Source organism: Lottia gigantea (assembly GCF_000327385.1).
Source record: "Lottia gigantea unplaced genomic scaffold LOTGIsca_2, whole genome shotgun sequence".
NCBI lineage: Eukaryota > Metazoa > Mollusca > Gastropoda > Lottiidae > Lottia > Lottia gigantea.
The window spans coordinates 2,969,123-2,991,803 of record NW_008708400.1 but is presented as its reverse complement, the minus strand read 5'-3'; the positions used below and the strand labels follow the sequence as shown (position 1 = coordinate 2,991,803).

The window sequence follows — 22,681 nt, the reverse complement described above, 5'->3', positions numbered from 1 at the left end:
TCACCTTAACTTCAAACAGGAGATGGCTTAGGATGTTATTCATAGATGTTCTAAAGTAGGAAACCATCTGTGTTCGCGGTATCAGTATATCTAACGAATATAGGGATTGGTAGAGAATTCATTCATTGGCTTTGGAAGGGGTCAAGTAAGAAGGTCTAGATTCAGTATAGACTCAAGTAGAATTGTTATACATTTTTACCTGTCAAATCATTGTGTCCTGGGAAAAAGTATAACAAATAGTCCAAACCCAGTCCGTCGATAGGCATACGTAGGATAGATAGATAGATAACAACATGTCTTCACCGATCTATCAACTTGTCTACACCAGCATATTGTAGGCTATTTGTCTACATATATATATATATATATATATATATATATATATATATCATTTTGTACCTTTAAACAATTATTGTTAACACTTTCCAACAAAGATTAACATACAAATATATTTTTCAGAAATATAAACCAACATGGAATTAGATAACTTGTCAATCCCAAGAAAAGTACAACATTGGGCTAATAAACACCCAGATGATGAAGCATTGGTGTTCGTATCTAAAGATGGTCCAAGAACAGCTTTAACTTGTGCAGATGTTTTCAACAAGTCTAAAGTCTTTGGTTTACATTTGCTACAACTGGGTGTTTCACCTGGAAGTGTGGTGGTAAACCTCCTGTAATTTCTTCTGATCCAGAAAATGCAGCCACGAAGATTGTATCTAAATTAATCCACAGAATGTCAGGGAACAAAGTTACCTCAAATTCCATATCTAGCTTGAAATTCGTCGTGGGTAGTAAAGATATAGACGTAAACCAGGCTGGCTTTTTTTGGGAAGAAGAAATCAACAATTCAGGATCTGTGGACATTGAGGATACAATGGATAATGGTGGTGTTTTAACGGTCAGTTCTGGAACTACGGGTGCAATCAAAATAATCGAACTTTCTCGACAAGGTTTACAGACGGGTATGTATAGAATGTTCCCATGCGTAATGGATGAGTATCCGAATTCAACTATGTTTAACATGCCAAAACTTTATGGGTTTCTGGGCATACCTCAGTGGTATTTGTGTACTGGAAATAGAAGCGTACACATAGATAACAGGTTCCAAATTCCAGAAGATGATTTGCCTAAATTTGTCTTTGACACCATCATTAATGAGTCTTGTGAATGTGCCAAACTGGATCAGATGACATGTTCCAAATTCAATTATTTTCTTCAAAGTGACCATAAATTAAGAAACGAATGGCCATTGAAAGTTGTTTGGACTGGCGGTAAACCTCTAACACAGTCCATAAAGGAAGTAATTGGTACAGTCTGTCATACTTTTTACAATATGTATGGATCATCGGAAATGAACCTGCTAACTATGAAAAAGATCGAGAAGGACACGGAATTTGAAGACTTCAACTCTGGCTCCTTTGTTTATGATATAAAGATGAAAATAATCGACGAAAATTTAAAAGAAGTTACGAACGGAGCATCCGGTCATCTGACTTTTCAGAGAAGTCCATTTTTTTTTGTTGGTTACGTTGGTAATGAAGAATTGACGAAACAATCTTTTAGCGAAGATGGTTACTTTTTTTCCAAAGATTATGGACGTGTGAAGCCTAATGGAGAGTTAATCATACAGGGTCGTACAGAAGACATTGTGTCAAGGGATGGAAATATTTACCATGCAAGTCAGATAGAAAGTTTAGTTCGAAAAGCTCCCGGTGTTTACCAAGTTACTGTTATAAATGTTACTGTCAACCAGAAAGAAGATTTATGTGCCTGTATAGTTCCACGAGTTGGGGTGTCAGTTTCGGAGCAAGATGTAAGAGATTTTTGTGAAAATGAGTTTGGAAAAGATCCGGAATTGAAAGAAGGTTGTCCTGGATATTATTTGACTTTGAAGAAATTTCCGTTCAATATAAATGGAAAAGTTGTTAAAAGAACTCTGCGATCAAATGCTGAAAAATCACTAAATTTGCATTTGATGTAATATCCAGTTCTTTGAAAAGTAATCTATATTTTAGTTTATTTTACTAGTTATCCGTATTTCCTTCAATGCAATATGATTACTGAATCTTTATCATTAAATTATTAAAGACGTCGTTAGAGATCGATATACAATAGTAACGTTTTATATACATTTTGCTTATGGGAGTGAATTCTCTACAATTGTAATTGACCACTTTTTTTTTAAAAAAATATTTTAAAATCCAATTTATGTCTATTCAAGCGCCAATATCTCACCGTTAAAGAGCTGGTGGGACGGCCATCAATGATAAGTCTTCGGAGCACTGTAGTTCGAAGCACTGCACGGTGGTACAAAAAGTACTTCTCGATATAAGAGAATATCCCACGAACCCCATACGACTTCTACATCTTCCAATTCTTCATCCTTCTGTTGTTTCCTCTATTCTTTAATACTAAAATATTTGCAATGTATCCCCCTCCCCCTGTCTTAGCATCTATATCTTCCTCCCTTATGACTACTGTTCTATCTATCCCTTCCTGTCTTCTCGGTCGTTCCTTTTCTTCCTTTGTTTCATTGCCTCTATTTTGATGAGCAATTTCCCTCATCTCTGTTACCACTATGTTTTCTTTCTGATTTTCCATAAAAGCAAAAAATAAAATTTATATCGACAAATCGAAGACAAATTCATTTGCCTAATCTAGACGCTTGGCGGTCTCAATAATCGAGCTATTGTATGTTACGTTACGTTGTGATTATTTTATCATTATATTATACTATTTTAGACATGATAGGAAGCAATATACAAATAAAACATTTTGAAATACTAGCTGATTTCAATGAAAATTTTTGAGACTAATTTCTTACCAAATCAATCTAAATTGAACACAGAGACCCCTAGTCTCGAGAGACAGGGCGCCCTCATTGATTGTACCTATGGTTGTATTCAATGATTAATTCATAATTTGAATTGCTTTATTTGCTTGTTCTGTTTTTATCAATAATCAAATGATAAAACAATAAAGTCACCTTGTATGTAGGTTTCGAGATTGTAACTGATTAGAACCACCCTTTCAACATATGGTCAAGGGTTTCATTCTTTAGCATGCATCATCATATTACATTTATAGCCCCGTACATTTAAATGCAGAAGAGCAGAACATAAAACTCCATTTATTTCATTTCTTTTACCCCATAGTATTTTAAACTCCATCATGTTACAAGTTTATCTTCTTTTATTGAAACAAATCAAAATAGACTCACAAAATATAGTTCATTATCAATACATGGTACTGATGGTACTTCTCATCTATTTCAATATTAGTATTCACATAATCTATATATAGTACAACTTACTGTACAATTTATCACTCAACATTCTTTCAATAAAATATTCCAGTGAAAGCCAAGGATCTAATGATAGAATACCTTAAAGAAGTATAGTTGTCTTAATATTGGCTTTACCAGCTGATAGTAAGAGTCCCTTTTCAGATGTTGGTAGTAAATCTGTAATGTTAGAGTAGATGTTTCAATGATCTAAATTCCAATCAGTTTTACACCCCTATTTGCAATAATTGCAAAACCTCTTTTTCATAACTGCCAAAAGTTATTACAATTGGTTAAAAATGCTTTTGAGAAAGTTAGTACATCTAATTGTTGTCATTATGTCTAATATTACAGATGAAAGACATCAATTTTGATAAAAATAAATTGAGCTCTCTCAGCTAGGAAAGCACACATTTAGACTACTATGTTACTATTAATCTAGAAACTAATATAGTAATGTTTTCTAGTTTAACACAGAAAAGACAAAGTTCTTCCAAATGACCTAATAAGATCCACTCTTCTTTAGAACAGATCCTTACCAACATGCCATCAAGTATGATATAGGTTTATTTTAATTCCATATCCTGAACAAACTTTCCATTTGCCCCTGGCTGCAATGCAACTACGACCTTCTAATTAACCTTTTTCAATCATCTTATGTTTTATGCTGAATACCCTCAAATAAAGCTAACTACCATAAAAAACAGAACAGAAAGCACTAAAACAGAGATAATATCAAACAGAAACAAGTAAACAAAACTTATCTTGAAAAAAAAAATGAACATAGATTATATAAGTAATGCATATCTTATCAAATTATATCAATTGATTAAATCAATTTGTAGTAAAATCAGATGTTTAAATGAATTAAATTCATAGAAATAACTGATAATTACTTTAGATCAATATTGTAATCATTATTTTTATGTGAACATGAACATTTTTTGATCTAACTAAAGTGATCATGCAGACAATAAATCAAAGTTTATGACTTTAAAGATTAAGTCATTGTATGAATTTCATTGTTTGGAGTTCTTGAATTCATTGGAAACAAAAAATCTATTATTTTGCAAGAGTTAAACTAAGTTTAATATTTAAAGGACAAAAAATAATACTGTTACTATCTCATATTGAGAGTCTTTTCTCAGTTTTATACTGTATTTTGGCACCTCTACTAAGACTGAATGACTGTACATTTGGCAATTATCCAATATCTGTTATTAATATGGCAATGCCATGGCAACCTGTGATCCATCATGGCTTTGTTTTGGGTGTATATACCAGCCAAGATTAATACACGTAAATGCCTAAATGTGAATTTGAGACCAATTATCATTCAATTTGGACATTTGTAATGCATTAGTCAATACTCATCCAAGAATCACTTATAAATTTAGATGCTTAAATATATTTGAAGCAAAGCAACTAAAACTCTTTAAGTAACAATAATATGTTTAGTAAGTAAATCCACACAATTTCAGTAAATAAACACAATCAACATCATTTATTCCTTGTTATTAAAACACAAAATCTTAATTGTCTGTATATGTACACAAATATAATCTACCAAACACCCTGAATACATTAGTAATAATAATAATCAGTCATTATAAATCATCAGAAAGTCTTTCATCAGCTGGGGTTAGCTGTCAAAATATATAATAGCCACATATGTTCCTAATGAGTTTTACATTGAAATCTCTCAATAGTGTGGGCCTCATAAACAACCATAATCAGTCACCTGTCATCAGCTTATACCAAATTATCATCAGATAATGTTTATTAAAATCATCAGTAAGAATATGCATTAGAACTCCCTTGTGCATACTATTGTAGAGGGGAGAAAGGTGTGGGTATCAAAATTCTAGACTGCATATGTCGTATCAGAGGTACTGAAATAAAAAAAACAATCCAGACTTAAATATTTACTAGGTCAAATAGACTGACATGGTAAAGGTATGAAATCAGTATACAGCATGAAAACCTTAGTAAAGGCTGTAAAATAAGTTATCAACTCTGAAAAATTCATTCCTGTACATCTTCTTGAAGCTCTAGAGATTATTTCAACTGAAAATGTACCTGTATAAGCTACACACTCATCCCAGCCAGGTCGACTCCAAGCTGCCTCACGAGTAAATTTTCTTGTTTGTAAATCTTTATAGCCTATAAATATAGTGGAAGAATATTATATCAAGTTATATTGTTGTATCATTTAACAACTCATACAAAGTACCTTATCAATATCTAAAGACATATGTATTGTTTCTTACTGTTATATTATAGACATAATATGATGTATGCTAAAAAGTTTTAAAGTTGACTTTGACTTTGACATAAAAGTATTGTTGATCTGAAGTATTGTAACGATCATTTCATGTCATCCACTAAGTTCAGCTTTTCTGAATACTGATTAGATTGCTACCATGCTGTCATGGCTCAGTGAGTTGTACATTTGCTACTTCACCTGAAGATCTAAGGTTCAAGGCATAGGTCCAAATAATATTTTTTCAAAAAAAAAGCAAAAATAAGCATCAATACTGAGTGCCAAAAGCATAGTTAATATTTGCAAGAGAAATGTAAAAGTTTTTGTTGATTATGTAATTGTTCTACAAAGATATAGCATAATTAAGCAATATAGATTCCATGGCAAAATCACACAGTGGTATCAATATTTCAGCATGAAAGCCTTTTTATAAATTCCCTTTTAATAACAACAATGACAAATAATCATGCTCATGCTTCAGAAAAAGTCGACAACTTAACAATCATGCATGATTCCTTCAAAATAAAAAAAAAATATAACTTATCTTGGACTGCAAGAATTTTTTCCCTACAGATGTTGTGTAAAAAAATATTTGACAGTTGACAATTATTGTATTAGTTCAGAATTAGGTTGATATTGAGGTATATATATGAATTAGTTAGTAATCTTACTTACACCATAAATGATGAACATTATACTGTTCTCCAATATGAGTCAAAAATCCTGCTACAGGGGCCTCTTGTTCTGATCTATGTTTTATACCTCTAGCCCTTAAAATGGTGGAAATTATTGAAGATATGAAACTATTTCAACTAAATGTTAATCAAATGAGAGCCAGATACTTGTTAGAAGACTGATGATAAAATTCTAATATTTCGACCAAAAATATCATTTATTTTGTTTGAAAGTTTGATCAATTAGACAGATTGATAATAGATAAAATACTTGAATGTGCTTTTTCTGTTTCTAATTCATATCAAGTTTGAATTGACAATTCTTTCACAATATTTTAATTCATTTTGAGCAATCAAACAGATTGCCAGAAAAGGCCAATGCAACTCACATGAATAGAGTAAACAATTTTAGTTTGCAAATATGTCCTCTTGTCCTCTAACAAATGTTGAACTGATATTGAATAATGAAGAAGAAGAATAATAATTGAAGGAATGTAAGATCTCTTTAGTATGATAATCATAATACCTGTACTTGTAATAGTATTTTTATAAAATCCCACAAATTTAAGTGGTAAAGTAAGAGTTACCAAATTCTATTAAATTTACATGAGAGGTATAAGTTACCAAATTTCAACAAATTTAGATAACAAAGCAACAAGATGTCAAAATCCTTCAAATTAAGATAACAAAAAACAATTTTCAGTTTTCTAAGCTCATCAATCACATCATAAATACAGCTTGATCAATGATATGAGAAAAATGAAAATAAAACACACACACACAAAGATGAGTTAAAAATCTGAAAACCCATACAAAAACAACAACAGTTAAAATACAGCAAGACTGAAAGAAAATACTCCTATGTTAGACTCTACCCTTACCCCAAATATGATGGGCAATATTTAAATCACCCATCTGTGAAAAGAAGGCTGCCACTGGTTCATTGTTTGTCTGTCTTGCTGGTAAACCTCGAGCCCTTTAAAATAATGTATTTACACACCAAGTTCATATTGGTTTCAATTAAAATTTCAGAGCAGGGATAATGATCAGAATAATCCTTTGGCTGGTATGCTTTCAGTGCTACATGTTTGGAGAAATTGTGTATTAACTTTTCCCGATGTGTAAATGTGTACTTAAATCAAAGAAATTTAGTACACAGCCAAAAGTATTGGCATTTTTTGAAACATGGAATAAATCACAAATACTAATAGCTCGGTCTAATCCCACTGTAACCTGAATGTTTAGAACAAAGACTTTAGTCTATAAGTAAGAAAAGTGATATTCTTACCAGTTATTTCCCCATTCTATCATAGTACCAGGCTATAGAAAAAACAATTATAACTAAGTAATAAGCAAATACCACTTTGGAAGAGGGGATTTTTGTTGCATGACAATTATATCCAAGGTAATTTCTTAATGTTCATGGTGTTTAAAATCATGGAGATTTGACTCAATATTTAATAGGACAGTACCTAGCTAATCAACATTTTAACAACACTCATACCTTTAAAACATAACTTCTTAATTCATAGATATTACTAGGTTCTCTAGCTACAGGTTTAGGCCAGAAACTAAATGCTAATAAAATCTGATTTTTTCGTGAGCGTAACATCTTATTTCTTTCTCTTCTAAAATCTATAAAGTCCTGAAATTAAAAGAGAGTTGAATTTACTACTTTTTGCCCCTATAGCTATTGAACTTATGAAAAGATATGTGTCATTATAGGATAAGTCAGTTTTGAATATATTTTTTATACATCAAACACTATCATAGCATCATTATCTCCCTACACCATTTTTGTCTGCAGTTTCATCAAATTAATTTTTAACAAAACTTATCTGGGGCGGCCATCAAAGACTTTGTGACGTCCAAGGATCAAGGTATTAAGTCACAAAAAATGAAAGTAGCAGTGATTTAGTGGATTTGATGGACATCAATATGTTGAAGAAAACCCACGTCTTCAGAGGTGCGGAAAACAGGGCTCAGTTTTTCTGACCTTTAAGGGACATTCCAATTTTTTTGTATGTCGAAAAAATTAGTGAAAACTATACAGAAAAATGTAGAGAAATGTGCCCTTTAACGTATCTGTAAGTTTTAAATCTAAAAATCCAGCCCTTACTTTTTAAACACTGAAAATATTTTAAAAGAATTTTAAATTTGTAATGCATTTTGGAAGCTGTACGGATTTGAGTAAAATAGACGCGTAATTAAAGATAAATGTTTCTCCTAAGTATAACTAATAATATTTAGCCATTATGTAGCCACACAACAAAACTAGGTCAAACTGCATAATTAACTATCAGTACTCTCCGTTTTTAATTACCCTTTTTAAAACAAATTCAGGTTGATAAAGATACATAGATATAAATAGCATACTATGGAAATATTTTTTGGTATAGTTTATGACGTTTTTTACAAAAAATCCAAATACCCCTTTAAGTACTCCACCTAACAACTTGAAGAGAGGCAAATGTCAATGTCCTTTAGAAAATATCTTGAAGTCATAATTTTGTAAATGTGCATAAAATAACTCTACCATTGAAGCTTACCTTGTCTGTTCTGTACACTGCATTTGTTTCATTGAGCATTGGATAACCACCATCATATTCCCATATATGAACTAAAAATATAAATTCATTTACTAATGACCTTTTTCTAGTCTTTGTCTCAACACATTTTTTTTTTCTCTGACATATTACGTGACCATTTTTTATAATACAAACTATTTAGATCTTACAAAAATTTGATACTTGCTCTTTGAATTATAAAGACAAGAGTACAAAACCTACTAGCTTCATCTTGGTTGCCAACTTCTACAGTAAAACTACCCACTAATTTAGAACCAGTTTCTTTCTTCTGCATTAAATCTTGAAATTCAGAACTGCAATCATAACAGATGTCCATAATTTAAATGAAATTGATCCTTATAGGCGAAATTCTGGTACGGTATTCATTTATCAAAACTTTTCATCAAAACAATATTCGTTACTGGAATGTGTTTTCCATTACATGACATTAGATACAAAAATCCCAAATACATTCATCACTGATCAAAAAGAGATGAAAACAAGATATAAATTTTTCCATATTCTTGAAATGAACATTATAAAATCTGAAGACCATTTCAAAAATATTTTCTGGACAAACATCAAATTTCAAAAATCAAATGATGACTTACAATTTATTGAGGTAAGCTTCCATACACTCTGGTTTTACAGAATGAACTGAAAATTAAAAAAATAAAAGATTTCATGTAACAAAGGTTGAATTAGATTCATTCTACCATAGTCAATATAACAATAATATCTGCATGAAAGAATGTCATAAACTGTCTGGCAACTTAAAATGTTGCAACTAGATTGTGAGAAGGTTTTCCAAAATTGAAGATGAACCATATTTCAGATTTGTCTTCACAAAATATGGTACAGAAAGTTGTGAGCTAAAGGTCTATCGCCAATGTTTTCACATACTGTTCAATGAAACAAATTTTAACAATTATTTTAAAAGAATTGCTTCAAATTAGCACTTTTATTTATTCTGCCTGTAAATGACGTTATGTTGAAAAGAAAGAACATTGAAACCATGTCCAAACATACATTATCCCCTAGAATGGCGTTTTTACTAAGGACGAATTTCAGCCATATAAATAACAAACAAATAAATCTTTATCAAACTGACTACAGTTTTGGAGTAGATATTCAAATTCACTTTAAAAAAATTGGAAAAAAATAAATTTGCCGATTAATGCCAGAATACAATAAGCAAATATCTGACCACAAAGCTTATTTGAGAGCATATAAGATTTTGTTACTTAGCAAAAACGTACATTGAATTTCATACACTATTTCTTTTGATGAAAGTTGACTTGAATGTGACTCTTTACTTGGTTCAAGGGTTCGAATAGGAAGAATACTTTTTAACCAGCCAGCTTTTGCTTGGTCTTCCTGCAAACTGGATGGTGTGGAACTTATACATCTGAAACCAAAGGCAAAATTATGGGGACTGAGCATGCTAGAATTTACATTTATTCTTTTATCAGAGGGTTACACTGTAATTGAGTTTTATTTTTATTAGGAGTTTGCACTGCACTGACACTGGCTATATGCACCGTCACCGCACATTATTTTTCATCATTTCTGTATCCTCATTAGAAGCCAATGGAAGAATGACATTGAAAGTTCACATAAGCTGAACCAATGACTTACAAGTGAAGTAGGATTAAACAGCTGATAGAGCTGTTTGCATGTAGCCCAGATTCATGACTAGCTTGCGAGAAAGATTACCATTACTTCAAGGTCAAGGTTATTTATTGACCATGATGTAAACAAAGACAGAATAGAAGATTGTCACACCAAAAGCGTTAATTTTAGATACAGAAATAGTTTAATCAGGGAAAACGAGATTTAGTTTTACCTTGCATGTGTTCCAATTTGTTTTGAAAGACATGAGGAAAGGGACAAGGCCTTTCCCGAAATATTTCTGCTAAGAAAACCGGCCATCTTGGACGTAATACTCTCTAAAAAAATTTAAGTAAATTATCCAAAAAACTGGACTCAAATCTATTTGATTTTATTTTCGCTATTATTGTAATTCATTATAATGTAAATTTTGATATCCATATTATCAATTTTGACTAAATGGGCATTTTAAATACTACGAATTTTTGTTTAGAGGCTAAGTGTTACTATAGTGACACCTCCATTGTTTATTAATGGCTACCAAAAGCTAATCTCTTTTGGGCTTGAGAGAAAAGGATAGTGTTATTGTCAATTCAAGCTTTTTTTTGTGTTTGAAGTGTATTTTTGTAAATCACCAACATGACTGTCAGCCTAGAAGAATACTTTAGGACCACATTTGAGGATAAACTCCTCGTGTAAGTTATAAATTTATCTTTTTCTTTTTTCAACATTCCTTTTTAGCATTGTGTCGGATTCGTTGAGAATTGGATTTTTTATTTAATCATTTGTAAATTTCATTTTTTCATCAACAGTGTCAATGACTGACAATTAAAATATATGTTAAAACATTATAGCTTAATAAGGAATCATTATTACATAATTATATTCATAATTTTGCTGCCAACGCCACTGTTTTAATATGTTATTTTTTATTATTTAAAAATTTACTTCACGATCACAGGGATCCTAGATTTCCTCTTTTTTATAATAGGAATTCCTTTATTTTTCTGGCAATAAAACAACTAAGATGACTGTCCAAGGCATCTTAAAATGGTAAAATTTCCCCACATGAATGATTTATTTTATTCCATACTGGGATCCCTGACTATAAAATCAATAAAATTACTGCCAGTTCTACCACAGCTTGTAGCAGGCATTCTGTAAGGACATATTGTTGTATCCAATTGTTCTGATTTTAAAAATCTTAATTTTGATATTTTAGTAAAATGCCAGAGCGTGAAGATGACCATCTCACACCGGCCACCAGATTGTTGGAAAAGAGAAGGGAGATGGCGGAAGTGGAGCAAGCTTTGGCAGCTCAAAAAGAGGTTTGCTCACATATTGGTCAAAACATCTTATAATCAAAACTATTATGAACTGGAGATTATTAATTGATAAGATTTTGACTGCAATTTGATTAGCAACATATCCCACAAAATTTTATCAAAAGCTTATCAAGTTTGATTTTGATTTGCATTATATGTCAGAATTTGGTAGAATTCAAAATGTTCCAGTTGCATGTTCAGATTGATCTTGCCACTGATATTAGTTTCTTAAGATTAACATATTATTATGTATGTAAAGGTATCACTTAATTGTTTTTTGATATTTAATGACATTATTTTCCTTCAGGAATTTCAAATGAAAATGGAAAGTCTACAACAGAGACGTGAAGAACTAGAGAGAAAAGAATATCAACTGAAAGAATCATTGTTAAAATTTGATAAATTCTTAAAGGTATCTTACATTTCATACTTCAAAATTAGATCTTAAAGGAATACAGTCATTTTGGATATAAAACTTTCATCGAGACTTCTGGTTTGGGAACAGAGGTTATTTTCAAATACTTCATTAGACTCTAGGACATAGGGTAGAAATATGCAGCTATAATTGTAGAAAGCATTGCTTGAGAGAAATTTAGCCAAGGACCTATGTTGTTTTTCTGTTCATTTTAATTCTGACATTGTTTTTTTTTCGCCTTTTTTGAGGAAAATGATTCGAAAAGAGCCAGAGCTGTAAAAAAGACAAATGATGAAAAAGATCTGAGAAACCAGAAAGATAAAGAAATTTCAAGGTATGTCTGGACAAAATGTGATCTAGAATTGGAATGGGGATTAAAAGTATAGATTATAAAAGCTCATTTATTATGATAATACTCAATTTTTGATTGTAATTTCACAGTTCTGCTTATACCATTTATATAAATGTATTCCAAACTTAAAAAGTAGAATTTAAATCGTTTTGATGAAAACATTGCAATATTACTCAAACTCAACATATTCAATTTAAAGATTAAAGGATGAAACACAGAATATAGCAAAAGCTAAAGATAAATTGCAGAAGAAATTAGAAGCATATACAATATATCATGTTTATATGGAGAAATGTCTAGAATCTGGTGAAGAGTTCCATGAAATGAGGGATATTATAGCTAGATATGACACATTAACTGCTACACATCAGGTAAATTTTAGAACCTTCTCACAATGCCCACAGTAACACCATCTCATTGGTTGGAATGGACAATAAACAGAAGTCCTGTGTGCTCCAAGCGGCCTGATTAATCCTTTGATAGTTAAAAATACTTGAGATATAGGCCAATGCTGCAAAATTTCCCTAAATGCACACTGCATGGCAATTATGCCTAACTAATATTTTATCCATTGAATATATTGGACTTAAAAGATGAGTCTTCCTTTCCTGAAAAATAGAAAAATTTTTGTGTCCACAACAGGATTTGGTAGAAAGAGAACAGAAAAATCAAGATGTTATAGAAAGTCATAGACAAGATTTAATGAAGTATATAGAATCTAAAGATAATGAAATTCTCAGTCAAAATAACCAGTTATCAGGTTTACAAACACGTCTTGATAAAGCACAAAGTGAAGCTGTCAAATGGGAATCAAAATGGACGCACATTAAAAATACAGCGGCCAAGAAGACTCTGTTACTGGGTAGAATCAAAATGTAAGTACAGTGCAAACTTTATGTTCGATGAAATCTGCCTCTTAACTTTCAGTGCCCTTTTGGATTGGAGGAGTCTTTAATTCATCAATCAGACTTATGCAGTTTGATTATATAAATTGATCGAAAAATTGGCATCAAAGAAGCTTTACTCTTTACTCATTAGATTTAGAATATTCGTAGAGAAACTATGTCTAGATGAAGCAGACCATTCTCGCTTTCACCCTCCTGTCTAATAAGTTTGAATATGTCATGATTTTTCCTCATTGCACATATAGCAATACGATGCATGTTGCAATGCGTATGCTGTATGAATTATAACTCAGTTCATTTTCATTTGCGAGGCATATGCTCAGTAACGTACAGTTGATAATTATTGAATGTGCAAGCACCACCAGTAGCAGTAATTTGAGCTGGAGGTACAAGCTCAGTGCTGTTATTATAGTCTACATAAAGTCACAATTTTGATGTTTGTTTCCAGGGCAACACACAATTTACATCAGTTAGTTAAGAAACATCAAAAACAAACAGACCAAGTAGAGGATACATCCGAACAACTAAATCAAGTAAGTTGGACACTAACACTTAGTAGTCATATTTAGAATTTACGTTGATCAATGATATTAATGCACCTCCAGGATCTTAATAAACAACACACACAGAAAAGGCCTCTGTAAAAAGATTAATTAACAATATATTTGCTTCAGTTTTTGATTCTTTTTCATTGGTGTCCTTTGTTAAAGGGACATAGTCTTCTAAATATAAAAGATTTCCCAGCCTAATGGAGATTAATTCCAGATTTTGCTTCAGTTTTTAAAGTAAATCTGGTGCATTTCCAGAAAAATTATGGCAACAATTGGATATCCATTAACATTATCATTCGTATTTTTACCAACTTAACTTTTGTTCTGGACTGTCACACCTTATGCCTATGTTTTTTCCTTTTAAATAAAAGATGCACTGTATGTCAGATTTTCAAGCTAAAAGTACTGTAGCATTTGAAGTCAGCTGGGAAAGTTATTATGTAGTTGACTATATCCCCATAATGTCCTGGTTGTGGATTGATATTGTTGATTTACTATAGAAATAGTCTGGATAGTCTTGATAGATTGAATGAATTAGAGCTTGAATGACTATAGGCTAAAGATAGCTGGTCAAGCTAAGTTTCAAAGTATTAGACTTTTGCCTTGAATAACACAAAAAGATACAATGATAAATGTTAGATTTACTGAATGTTAGGAGTTCTGATGCATTTTGAGTGTTAGTGTGATTGTTGCAAATTATTTGATATGTAAGGTCAAAATAGTTTGACAGCGTTTAAGGCAGTTCACCATATAAATTGTCACTTGAAAGCCTGGGGTTATTTTCATATCATTTTTCTATTCCAATGCAAATATTTTGTATGATTTATGTATGTCACATTACAAATGTATTTTCATTTCACAGCATGCTGGTTTCATGTTCATTATTTTCATAATGTTTCATTGCATCACAGTTTCTTTCAGCTTAATGGCATGTTGCATCACTTTTATTTTACAGAATATCACAGTCTGTATTGCTTGTCTCAATACTTTACATAATCTATTTAATTTCACAAAATTTTGGACTCAATTATATACTGTACAATTGCGATTCAAACTTATGGTTTATTGACCAAATCTCTCTTGTCAAGGGTTATATCTTAATGATGATTTAATCATTGAATTTGTAAAAAATTCCTGTACTTACATTTTGACCTTATACTTCTCTGTTTTTTTATGTTGGTTTATGGATTATCTATTTGAACTATAAGAATTCTGATGTAAAATAACACATGAGTATCAGTTCAGAATGAAAATATTATTTGACAAGTCTTGTATACATGACATTCACATGTAAATTTGTACACACTTTGCTCCTTGATTTTGTTATCAAATGTTCTTAAAAAAAAGCTGTAAAAAAATGCCAAAACATGATCAAAATTGAATTTTTCAGTTGTTTAAGCAAATATTCAAAACAAAATTTTCAATTGTGTGTGCTGTTTGTGGATTAATTGCACACAAGACTAAAATGAATTCATTTATTCAATTCTTATCACAAAATAAATTTTGTCTTCATCATAATTAAAAAAAATTAAAAATATTCATACACCAACTAAATAATAATTGGCCTTTATTGTTAAAATGGTGGTAGTAAATAAGGGAATTTCAGGTGATAATTTCAGGTAAGTGTTTTACTTATTTTTCACATTTATACCAATTTATAATATATCCTAATTCAATTGAAAGTTGCATATTGCATGAGCTGCATGTGTTTTATTCAAAGTAATACTTACACTGTTTCATTTCACATACTGTTTTAAGATATTTTGAAATTTGATTAAAATGTAGATCTGCACGTTTCCTTTTGCGTTTTCCTGTGATCCTCAAACGCCATCCATGATCTGACTAAATTGTTGTGCAACTTATGTTCAAGTCATTTAATATTCAACCAATCACAAACAAATGCTCTATTCACTGGAAGATTTATCTACTGTATATTGATATTTATTGTTTACCTTTTAATTTGTAATTGTAAGCCCACATTCAATGGTAACCAATTATAACTTTTGACACATATAGGGTAAAAATTGCTCACTATTTAAAAAAGAGGTTTGTCTGATCATGAATGGTGAGTATAAATTAACACAAAACGAAACAGTTGGATCTGGGATTTAATTGGATTTGAGATAATGTCTACTCCAAAACTTGTAAATGTATAAATGAAATATTATTTTTCCTTTTTTTTTTTTTCACAGGTGTTCCAGTTTGTAAGAAATCTAACAGAGATTGTGATTGAATTAAGAAGAACTTCTCATTCTTATGTCTCATATTTTGCACCATCATCAAGTTACTAACTCATGCTGCACGACATTTTATTGACATTTGACTTTCGACAATTTCAGATTGAAGTATTTGTAAAAGATTTAGCACAGATTACCTCAGAAATCAAGAAAATGGATTCAACTGCAGGCTCATATGTTCCACCCTCATCCAGTTAATGGAAAATCGTTTAAGTTTATGATGTTTCTGTATATATATGTTGTATATTTGTATATTTTTTGTATATAATTGTACAAGCTGTACATATTTATATCTGTGATACATATATTAAATCAAAATATTGGATTAATTTTTGTTTACTTTAGTGGAAACCCATTTCTCTGAGATACGGCAGGCGTTCGGCCGAATCGATGACAGGTTGACAGACCTGTATGTTCCAATTTCTGATTCGGTCCATACCATTAACACATTAACACAGTAACTATTGTCCACATTTCATTCCATGTAGCTGGGTGTGCACATTTGGAACACACAATAATTAACTAAGAGTACATGTTCAATCATATATGGGTTTTGTTTTGGTTTTTTCATTAAGTAATACAAATTACTTTATGAACTAAAACCATTTTAAAAAATCGTCTATAATACTTGTCTGATTTTCACTCTCGCTGCACAACCTTTGACAAACATAATTACCACCAAATTCTAAAGCTGCACCTTGGATAACTTGATGGTCCAACAGCTCCAGCCGAAACATTGCAGGTCTTTGATACAAACGAATTTCAATCGTTGCTGAATACGATTCCACACATGCCTTTTGGAAACCATTCTTCATTGGTCCATAAAGACATTTACTAAGGTATGAAAAGGGAGTGGTGATATTAATCTCAAGCTTATAGCTAATAGAATTTACTGTCAGGTTTGAAAATCCCTGGCAGCCATCATGTAAATTGTCAACGAGGCTGTTAATTGGTTGGAAATTCACGTCAATGTTCTTTTTGAAATTACGATAACCGATTAAATAAGCTTTAACATCCAAAAAAGCAAAAGAAACCAGCCCGCCCGAAAGAGCCAAGTATGCAGTATCCGAGGTACCCTGAGACCAGATCCAGGCTTTTGGAAAAGATCTACCCCAGTTCTTCTCCATGTGAACTACTCCTGTGGATCTGACTATATTTAAACCAGTTACTTTATTGATAAATTCATACTCGGTTACTTTTGACCGAATACTGTACACGAACCAATCCAGGGGTAAAGGAAAATATTTGATAAACTGTCCTTCTGGTCCTATTCCACCAGGGGCCCAAGCTTCTTGACATCCCAATTTACCTCTCAAGATGACACGATTGTTCAAATCAAAATTGAAGTAAGTGGTATCATTGATGACGGTAAAATTTGCAAAACTGCTCTGGCTGGATACAATCCAGCTAAAATTGGCTGGTGATAAGTCATCTGGATTTTTTATGATCTTGTGTCCTTTAACCTTCATGTCCAGATTATCAAAATCAAAGAACGCATCTTCAGAAATTAAAGGCGTTCCTGAGGTTTCTATTGTGGGCGGATACAAAATACTGGCAACAACTTTCGGTTGAGATGAAGAAGGTTCTTCAGCAATAACATGTCCAAACAGCAAACCAATCCGTATTGAGGGCTCTTTTTCATCGGTTATCCTCGTGTACCATCCTTCGAAAAACGGACCATGAGTTGGAATAAGATGGGGATCAAATTGGTTGCTATAGGATACTGGAAGTAGAATGGTCACCATAAGTAATGATAGAGAAATGATATGCTGCATTTTGTGCTGAAAGAATAAACATTATACTGTATCAAGGTCATGAACTTAAATCTAAAATGATGTTGAAAATTTTAGACATCTTTATAGAAATTCTGGTCACAAAGGTGCTAATATATCAATGGCTAATCTTTGTCTCCAAATGAACAATAATATATTAATTAGAGATTAGGTTGATTGAAAAGTAACAAGTTACTATTCAATATAAGGCACTGGCACAGGGTTAAAGTTATGTTTACAATGATTGTGATGCTAATATGCAATGAACTAAATCAAAGAAAGTCATAACGGCTATCATATAAATCTTCTTGGACCTAATAAAGAAATTCAAAATACTTATAATCTACATTTACGGAAATAACATTATTGGAACAATTGTCTGTGGAAAATACAGAATCATAAAAACTCTTGACTGCTTCAAATTTCCTGGAATAATGAAGAAAAGCGATTAATGGCTACCGGTATATACCAGGTTATATTATAATAATACTTCGAAATATATACAAGGTAAATTGATATATACTTTAACTATCATTTGAACTTCCAAACCTTCAATAAAATGTCAATCTGAAAATAGAAAAACACTTTTAAAAAGCTGTGCAATATAATGTAAAAATCCAAACCTCGGATGTTTATTTTATCAAAGGACCAAGTCCAATGAGTAATTGGTATAGTTATGTTAATGGAAATGGTGATAACTATATTAATAAGATAATGTGAAGTCAACTATAACACTTTTGGAGATAAATATTATGACTTTCTGTATGTCACATAATAATAAGAACACAACGCGTGGGGATAAAAAACCCCGAGACTTTTAAAAGCAAATCACAATCTGATTGATAGCTAGACTATAGATATGGTGTTTGTACATTTTATAAGCTTATGATACCTTATGACAGAAGCGACCACAATATATTGTGAAAAGCTCACAATATGGAATGATATCATCTACTCTTGCATTATTGTTCGCCTCAAAAAGTTATGGGTACATAAAGTTTCAAAGAATGGTGCTTGCTGATACAATCTTACGCCAAAGTTATATCTTCAAAATAGCCAGCTGTGGGCATTTGCCACATTCTCACTGTAGCATTGTGGCTCATTGTTTATGATGCAGACAGTCTGCAAGCTGAGATAAACCATCATCAGGGCAGCTTTTTTATACTGGGAAAAAGGGGGCTGTCTGTGAATGTTTGAAATTAACCGACTTCTGCAATAAATAAACAGGCGAGAATTACACAATAGTTATTATACAGGTTCATTAACTATAAACTACACTCCCACATAAACATATCTAATTAAAAATCAAACATAGGCGAGATATTGAAGTCTTCGGTTTGCTTACACTTAGAATCTAGTCCAACATTTGATAAAGTGAATAATTTTCTGTACAGAAATGAGAAGTAAGTAAAATCCTTTCAAATCAAGTTCATTGCTTAGGAGATTACAACTGACAGAATTTGAAATGAATTGAAATTAATTAATGTTCTTGATTGGGCTATTGAACACAGGAGAATCTGATCAACCACAAAAATGGGCGTTCCGCTTGTGTCGCCCAAAAGTAGGCCTATTAGATTGGATAACATTAATTACCAGTTAATTACCGGCTCAATCAATTCTACCTCACCCGTCACTCCGTCAGGGGTAGCCCTGACTCAGTCGGCTGATCCACTTTTCAGTAAACATGAAGTAAACCTTGTTGTAGTTCAGACATTACATGTATTTGGTTTAATTTAAAGTGATACTACAAGTTCTCGAAAAGGTCCATATTAGTCTTTATTCATCAGTTAGCTTACCTTTTGTCATAAAGTTACAACAGAATCCCTGGAAAATTTTAAAATTCATAAAAGTAAGTAATTATTGGAAAAAGCTTAATCTTGATATAAAGTTTTTTGGATTTATCGGATTATTGTATATATGTTATTTATGACACAAGGCATATCTACTGGCTCTTATTCGCCAAGTTTAAAATTCTTAAATTTTATGTTTATTCTAAGACGTGGTATCACTTTAAGAAAGCCTATACAACAATGTTTGAAGTAAAACCTTCTAAATTGGCGTTTAAGGGTAACCCAGTGGGATATTTGGATTAGATCAGTCAGTACGTGTATTGCTTAATTTAAGAAAACTTTCAGTGTTGACTGATGTTTTAAAGAAAACCCGCAGTGGCTGAACTGTTCAATACTTTTATTCCGTATCATATATCATTCAGTAATGTGGGCTAGTAGAAATAAAGCAAATCAACAGTAATGTTAGTAAGTATTAGGTTTAAAGGGAAACTTCAAGAATGTTTGTGGTAAATCAGTAAGTATTAGGTGTAAAACAACCCTATACAGTAATGTTTATAGTAAATCAGTAAGTATTAGGTGTAAAGCAACCCTACAGTAATGTTTGTAGTAAATCATTAAAACAAACCTATACAGTAATGTTTGTAGTAAATCATTAAGTATTAGGTGTAAAACAACCCTATACAGTAATGTGTATAGTAAATCATTAAGTATTAGGTGTAAAGCAACCCTACACAGTAATGTTTGTAGTAAATCAGTAAGTATTAGGTGTAAAGCAAGCCTACAGTAATGTTTATAGTAAATCAGTAAGTATTAGGTGTAAAGCAACCCTACAGTAATGTTTGTAGTAAATCATTAAAACAAACCTATACAGTAATGTTTGTAGTAAATCATTAAGTATTAGGTGTAAAACAACCCTATACAGTAATGTTTATAGTAAATCATTAAGTATTAGGTGTAAAGCAACCCTACACAGTAATGTTTGTAGTAAATCAGTAAGTATTAGTGTAAAGAAAACCTACAGTAATGGATGTTGTAAACCATCAAGAATTGGCGCTTAATGCTTCAATCCCACTGGGAATTTATGAATTGGCGATGGTCTTCGTTCGGGAAATGAGGAAAAGCATTGCGATGCCTTGTGATGGATAGCGACAAAATTTGAGAAAAGGTTGAGCCTTCCCATTAAATTTGCAACGCAGATGATTCTGTAAAGGTTCGCTTATTATTAGGTGGCAATTCTGCGATGTTCGCCGATGTTTTGCAATGGATCTGCTGACCATGACCATGTTCGGAGATATTCAGCGATGTTAAGCGAAAGATCGCAGAATCTTTTCAACTATTTGGCGATCATCCGCTAACCATTGCAGAGGCGAAACTTTGAGATTGTCCAAATGTTCCGTCGCCAATGGTTCGCAAACCATCGCAAAGACCAGTGGGACTGAGGCATAAAGAAACCTACAGTGATGCTTGTTATAAACCATCCAATATTTTGGCTTTAAGAAACCCTATAGTGATGTTTGTAGTAAATCATTCAGTATTGAAACCCTACAGTGGTTTCATGGCGATGAAAGAAAAGCTATAATAATGTTTGCAGTAAATCATCCAGTATTATGATTTATAAAAGAAAATATAGTGATGTTTGTAGTAAATCATTAAGTATAAGTTTCAAACAAAACGTACAGTGATGTTTGTAGTATCATTAAGTATTAGGTTTAAAGAAAAACCTGTCGTGATGTTTATAGAAAATTATCAGTATTGTGGTTTAAAGAAAACCCACAGTGGTTGTTGTAGTAAACCACACGGTAATGCCCCCTATATTCTGAATTGTGGTTTAAAGAAATCCTACAGTGAATCATTTAGTAATGACGTTTAAAGGAAACTTATACGGCGAAGTTTATTGTAAATAAGTCAGCTAGGTTTAGTAGCCTATTATGCGTTTAATTACTTTAATTCAAGGAAACCTATGGCTGAAAAACCTTCAGTAGGGGCCTATTGGCGTTTAATTTAAACCTACAGTGATGTTTGTAGTAAATCATTAAGTATTATCCTTGAAATTAACCTAGGCCTACAGTGATGATTGTAGTAAATCATTAAGTATTAGGTTTGTTATGAACCATTTAGGTCTGTGGTTTAAAGAAACTCTACAGTGATGTTTGTAGTAACCTGGGCTAAATCACTCAGTAGGCCGATTGTGGTGTAAAGAAAACCTACAGTGATGTTTGTAGTAAATCATTCAGTATTGTGGTTTAAAGAAACCCTACAGTGATGTTTGCAGTATATCATTCAGTATTGTGGTTTAAAGTAACCCTACAGTGATGTTTGTAGTAAATCATTCGGTATTGATTGGCGACCAAAGAAAAGCTAGGCCTACAATCATGTTTGTAGTAAATTATCAAGTATTATGGTTTAAGGAAAAAGAAAAGCTTAAAAATACACTATTTAGTGTATGTCTCTAGCTAATTTAGCTCTAAGGATGATCGAGGTGAAAGCAATGGGATTTCCAGTGATAATTTGAGTTTTTGTCTTTCAGTTTCGCATAATGAACCGAAAGCAGACGAGTGGCTGGATAATCGAGATGTGCAACTCTCTAGCAAAAGAGGTAAAAATATAATTGAAGTTTGTAAAATAATACGATGACGTATATTCGAACGTATTGATTATGCTTGGTTTCTGGAGACTCTAAAAAGTTATTGGTTATAAATCTATTAGCTTTAGTTAAATGGATATGTTTTAATTCACGATTATTTGCGTGGCTAACGAATAACGCAAAATCCGAAGCCAGACATTTCTTTCGAATGTCGAATACTAAATGTTGAATATGAATATAACTTCATTTCATAAATTATCTCTTTCATTTGTTTACTAAAAATACAACTGTCATTTCAGTATCGAATGAGTCGGTGCGTTTTATGGAAACCTCAACTTTAATTTGGATT

The 22,681-nt window shown here is 31.8% G+C and overlaps 4 protein-coding genes across 4 annotated transcripts in view; 3 read left to right on the top strand and 1 right to left on the bottom strand.

Annotated features, from left to right (window-relative positions):
* The window catches only part of LOTGIDRAFT_152790 (hypothetical protein), a gene marked incomplete at both ends in the record, with an annotated part of 2,018 nt that extends 1,535 nt beyond the window's left edge, over positions 1–483 (top strand). Inside the window, one exon of the mRNA XM_009053305.1 lies at positions 460–483. Within this exon, the coding sequence (XP_009051553.1) occupies positions 460–483 (24 nt within the window). The remainder of the gene's footprint in view (positions 1–459) is intronic.
* A 1,042-nt stretch (positions 484–1,525) lies between these two features.
* Positions 1,526–1,840, top strand: LOTGIDRAFT_76847 (hypothetical protein; the record flags this gene model as incomplete). The annotated part of the gene is made up of 1 exon (XM_009053097.1): positions 1,526–1,840. A coding segment is annotated over one exon (315 nt), but the record flags the coding sequence as incomplete, so codon positions are not given.
* A 3,273-nt stretch (positions 1,841–5,113) lies between these two features.
* Positions 5,114–10,233, bottom strand: LOTGIDRAFT_104108 (hypothetical protein; the record flags this gene model as incomplete). The annotated part of the gene is made up of 9 exons (XM_009053304.1): positions 5,114–5,178; positions 5,366–5,449; positions 6,225–6,319; positions 7,512–7,543; positions 7,728–7,868; positions 8,773–8,843; positions 9,013–9,104; positions 9,402–9,447; positions 10,050–10,233. 9 exons carry the CDS (start codon positions 10,231–10,233, stop codon positions 5,114–5,116), a joined length of 810 nt encoding a protein of 269 aa, XP_009051552.1.
* Positions 10,234–10,971: 738 nt separating this feature from the next.
* Positions 10,972–16,515, top strand: LOTGIDRAFT_208832 (hypothetical protein). Its single transcript, XM_009053303.1, has 8 exons — positions 10,972–11,096; positions 11,624–11,729; positions 12,034–12,138; positions 12,390–12,475; positions 12,693–12,864; positions 13,136–13,368; positions 13,847–13,931; positions 16,289–16,515. The coding sequence occupies exons 1-8, from the start codon at positions 11,041–11,043 to the stop codon at positions 16,382–16,384; spliced, it is 939 nt and encodes a 312-aa protein (XP_009051551.1). The 5' UTR covers positions 10,972–11,040; the 3' UTR covers positions 16,385–16,515.
* The last annotated feature ends 6,166 nt before the right edge of the window (positions 16,516–22,681 follow it).